A 5,470-nucleotide genomic window follows, 5' to 3' on the forward strand; every position below is an offset into this window, starting at 1 on the left:
AATATCATATTAAATAATTATTTTTCACAAACATATAATATCAAATAACTAATTTTACTTAGTTCCAAAATTTTATAATAGTACTTCATAACTTAAAGAACTTTTATTTAAACAAAGCCTATATTATTAAACTTTCATTGTATGACTATTACATAGTCTTATTTCTAAAATATACACAAATAATTCCTCAGCATATTTATCGTTTCCCAACAACAAGAAACAAATTTTGGACTTAATCAAACAAGAAGTCAAAGAAAATGAGAAAAGAATTAAATCAATTAGGACCCTAAATAAAGAAATAAATAAGAATAAATTATTTTAATTAATTAATTATAAGCCCCACCAATCACATCCTCTCAAATCAATTCCAAAGTCAAAAGACAACCACCTTCCCCACACCCTACAAAACCACCCTTGCCCTCATCCTAATTTCCATTGCCAATCAAAACACTTAAAATGTTTAGCAAAAAATTTGGATCAATGAAGAAACTAGCCAAGAAAGTGAAGTCCATAGGCACCAACATTAATTCCTCAACCATGGAGCCACCATTGTTGTCCAACCAAGAATCCTTGCTCAAGGTTACTGGTGATTACGGCGGCGGCGCCACCTCGACGCCCACCGGGACATTCCCGGTGTATGTGGGCCCCGACAGGCAACGGTTTGTCGTGCCCACGAGCTACTTGTCCCACCCCTTGTTCAAGATGGTGCTCGACAAGGCTCACGACGAGTTCGGGTTCCACCAAAGGGACGGCCTCGTCGTGCCATGCAGCATCACCGCCTTCCGGGAAGTGGTCGCCGCCATCGAATGTTGCAATGGCCAGTTCGATTTCGGGGAATTGGTGGAGGAGTTTCTTTGATTAGGGAAATGTGATGGACCGATTTGCGCGTGTACATTGGCTCGACAAAAGCGCTCGATATGATCGAATTTGCGTGGTAGGTTTCGACTATATCGTTCGAATACAACTTTGAAATAGGTTACTGTAGATGGAATTTTTGTGGGGGGTCTCAAGAAATGTGATCACTTGTTATTGCAATAGTAGTTCGAAGCTATTTAGAATATATATATATATATATTTTTTTTCTAAATGTTTGATGATTAAATTTTATGGAGAGAATATGCAATTACTTGTTCCGGTAAAGAAGTATATAATAGTGTGATTTTAACCTTGAAATTGTAGGTTAAGGTTCTCGATACTTTTTGATCTTGAATAATTTTCAGGAATTTTATTTATTCAGTGCATTAAAAATGACCTAACAGTATAAAGTGAATTTATGAACGTCTTGGTCTTGTATAATTTGCCTAAAGACGTCACTTAAAGTTGGACTAATTTGACTATATGCAATAGAGTTGCATTAAAAAATTATTTATTTTTCTAGGATATAATGTTTAAATTATTTAAATAAAAAGTACGGACTAGCTAGCTTGACTATTTTATTTTTATTTTTAAACTAATGATTGATTAAACAGTACAAAAAAGAGTATAAATATACTACTAAAAGAAATCTAAGTGTTTACTATGTTTGTTGGATGGGTTGAATTTCCATTGAAGAGATGTTCGAGTTTAATTTGTTTAGTTGTGTATTCAATCCCAAAATTTCACCATATATTTATCGTATATTATTTTATCTCTTTCAAAACTTGATACTGTTATATATTTATTTTTATTTAATATATTAAATATTCTTTTATTTAAAATATTATATTCAATATTTATTTATGCTATATTAAATAGTTATTTTAATTTTAAAAATTATTATTAATTTAGATATGAAATAAAAATTTGAATTTGATTGTGAGTAATTGTATTTTGAATATTTTTTGTTTATTTGATTGTGATTTCAAATTGATTTGAAATGATGTATTGATTTAAATTTTTTGTTCAAATACTATTTTAATATGATATTTTGTGAAAAAAATAATATATTTTTATGAAAAACTATGCAAAAGTGAATATTATTATTTTGTTTTGAAATGCTAAAAAAATAAACATTATGATCTTTGGAATCAATTTTTTTTTTTTAATAAAAATAGAAGTTTCTTTGTATGATGATTTAAAAATAAATTTTATTTTATCTAAAAAACTAATATAAAATAAATATATATTAAAATTATTTATGAAAACCCTAAAAATTATATTTTCTTGATCATATGTAGGCCTTGATAGACACATATCTAAACTATCTAAACAATACACAATAAAATAAAAACTCAATACGGATAAGACCAAATTTAAATTTAAATTTAAGATTTAAAATATTTCTATATCCCTTCAAACTCAAGTGGTACAACAGAAACTAACTCGAATTTAACAAGAAAGTTGAACACAAACACAAAAGACGCAAGCAAAAATAACCATCGCTTGTTCGTCGTTGCCGCCGCCGCTTTATTAAAATTGGGCCTCGTGGACTCACATCACTTTTGGGCCAGGTCTATATTTCTTACTTGTGGGTTAGCTTTCACACACGCACACAAACACATATACATATAGCTAGCTAATAATATAGTCACACTATCCCTCTTTGTTCATTCATCACAAATCTCATTCACTCTTCATTCACAGTGCACACCATCTCCGTTCTCACCTTCCTCCGTACACACACAGAGCACCACTTTCTTGTGGTTGTTCCTTCAACCGGCTTCACTATTTTCCATCACTAATGCCTTTATTTCATATTTGCTTATATTATCTTACTTCCGTTGGTATTTGTCTTGATTTGGTGCAAAAGTGTGTTATCACTACTGATTGCTGGTGCACAAGGAATTTGGAAAGCACCTATACGATCTATAGCATTGGAAGGCTTCCAGTTTGATTGTATCGTTCAATCTTTCTAGTTGTATGATGTTTCAGTCTGTTTGAGATATTATGTGTGTTCCTGTGAGAACACGGTGCCTTTCTTTGTATTGATTCATGCGTAGCCTATTTTTGTTTAAATCATCTGTGATCATGGCGAGCTATGTTAATCAACTCATCTCCTCTGTACACCTTATTGTTGTTCAATAAAAATGACTCAGATGTCCTGTAAGGGGTGGCCTAGTGGTGTGGGGTGGACTAATGACCGTGAGGTTATAGATTAAAACCCCCGACGCCTCCAGGTCACATGCCACACATGGTTCACCTTGTGTGACTTGTCATGTCGGGCTTAGTTTGCAGAGTATTAGATTCGGCCGAGGGTTTACCCAGTGCACACTTTCAGGTAGCGGCTGAGGATTCTAACATCATAAAAAAAATGACTCGGAGTGTAGGTGTTTCTCACTCCTCGTGAAGAATTTGATTGTTAGCTAGGTGTTCTTTTTTTTTTTTTGAACATAGTATTAGAGCAGCTAATATCTTCTCAGTTTCATTTTTTTAGGTATTAACTATTCGATCCTATCATTGGTTCATCGTAAGTTGAATAACTAGTGTTCACTATGAGTGAGAATAACAATCATGGTTCTGGTATGTCCAATAATCCATTCATGGTTAGTCCAAAGGTCTATGATCCTTTGTATCTTCATCTTGCTGATTCAACTAAAGCATGTCTCATTTTATATGTGTTAACTGGCTGTGAAAACTATATCATGTGGGCTAAAGTTATGATCACCGCTCTGTTAAAAAAAATAAGCTTAACTTTATACAAAGTAATGTTTCTAAGCCTTCCGAACCTAAACTGGCTCAGAAGTGAAGTATGTGCAATGCTATGATAATATAACATCCCGGTCGGCTCGAACCTGAATATTACTGTCACATTGAACTATGGGGTTGATTTTACCGAACCGGCCCGTCTAGTGTGATACTAAGGTTTATAATATAGATTTAGATCCATTCTTTATAAAATAAATATATATTTTTTTCTTTTTGTAAGAGCATTAAAAATAAAACACATACCTATGTCTCTACTCGCAATTAAAATGATTAGACCATTATAAATAAGATAATAATAATTAATTAGTTAGTTAGGTGTTCTCAACTCCAAATTAAGCCCATCATGATGTGTAGAAGAAGTCTTTCTCACCCCGATTACCTACAAAATATAGATTTAACATCAGCAAATTGCTGAGTAAGTGGAAAAAAGTTACACAAGTAAATACAATTTAAATCATATACATTTTATAATTTTGATGTTACATGTGTTATGATTACCTCATTGATTCTCCATTATATTTATTCATTTTAAAGATATGATAAGCCGAGAAATAAAAACTCAATCATATAACAATAAAGATTTGATTCCATGTATACTTGTTATACTTCGCATTGCATAAAACCTCTTTTATTCTTTCAATATAATAATTGTTCCATTATTTAATATTGGCAGCAAGTAAAGCCACCCACAACAATTGACATTATCCAGAAATGTTCATGAATATCATCAGTAGTAAGAGACAAGACAAATAAATCAATAGTAATGTCTCTCAAGAAATAATATAGACAACCCGATACAATTCAACAGGCAACGGACCCTAACATCAAAGGCATTACCAACCAGATACAAATAATAGGAGTATGTCAATCAATCACATGGATAGCCGACCTATATCGCCATTAACCATATAACTATTCATGACTCGTGGTAGCGAAGTTTGACCTATCCAGAGATCCATCCCGTGTATAGTATTAGGATTTGTGCACCTGAAGAATCACCCAAAAGTAACCTGAAAACTTTATTCCTCCTCACGTGCCCATTCGAAATCGCGTTTGGAGTTAGCCAATGATCCTGAACTACCGGTAGACCCCACTAGTGATCAATCTGATGAGTGGACCATAACCTACACGATAATGATTAGATAGGGCTATAAATAACCAAATCTAATCCCAAAAGACCAAGCGACACAGGTCAATCGGTTGTCCGACTAACTATCACTACAAAAAAATAATATATTTGTAACGGAATTCCGTCCCTAAAGTTCACGTAGCTAATGTAATTCCATTCCTAATTCCGTCTCTAATGTCATTAGTAACGGAAAAAGTAGATTTAGAGACACAAATATTTTGTTACAAAAATGATTTTTTCTTGTAGTGTATTGTTATTAAAAAATATAACGGTACACCAATATACGTACGTAAGATGATGTCATCGCCAAGCACTACCATACACTGCAAATAACAATAATATACAACAAGTCCACACATAGAAATTATGCTATATATATACGACATGAGATCCATGAAAAAAAGAGCAATGACGAACCAAGTGAATCACATCACTATCAAGCGTACAACAAGGAGGCATAATGTGTTTCGTATTTGATATTGAATCACAACGATACAATTATTAAGCTATCAAAATTATACTTCAAACACGAAAATTAAGTTGTAATTAAGTGAATATTATTCTCATATAATTAATTATCAATTTCGGTAATCAGATTAAGCTAACGAGCTCAACCAATATGATACTACCAGTACATTGTTGTGACCGGAAGCTAACAACCTTTGAAAGCAAAATACATGTCTTATTTTTTTTTCGAGTTAGATTAATGGTTTCATT

The 5,470-nt window shown here is 32.5% G+C and overlaps 1 protein-coding gene across 1 annotated transcript; it reads left to right on the forward strand.

Annotated features, from left to right (window-relative positions):
* The first annotated feature begins 450 nt into the window (after positions 1-450).
* LOC127265023 (protein SMALL AUXIN UP-REGULATED RNA 12) lies at positions 451-1,031 on the forward strand. The gene has a single exon (XM_051294672.1). The coding sequence runs from the start codon at positions 457-459 to the stop codon at positions 856-858; it is 402 nt and encodes a 133-aa protein (XP_051150629.1). The 5' UTR covers positions 451-456; the 3' UTR covers positions 859-1,031.
* The last annotated feature ends 4,439 nt before the right edge of the window (positions 1,032-5,470 follow it).

This window comes from Andrographis paniculata, unplaced genomic scaffold (assembly GCF_009805555.1).
Source record: "Andrographis paniculata isolate CXL003 unplaced genomic scaffold, ASM980555v1 Contig71END, whole genome shotgun sequence".
NCBI lineage: Eukaryota > Viridiplantae > Streptophyta > Magnoliopsida > Lamiales > Acanthaceae > Andrographis > Andrographis paniculata.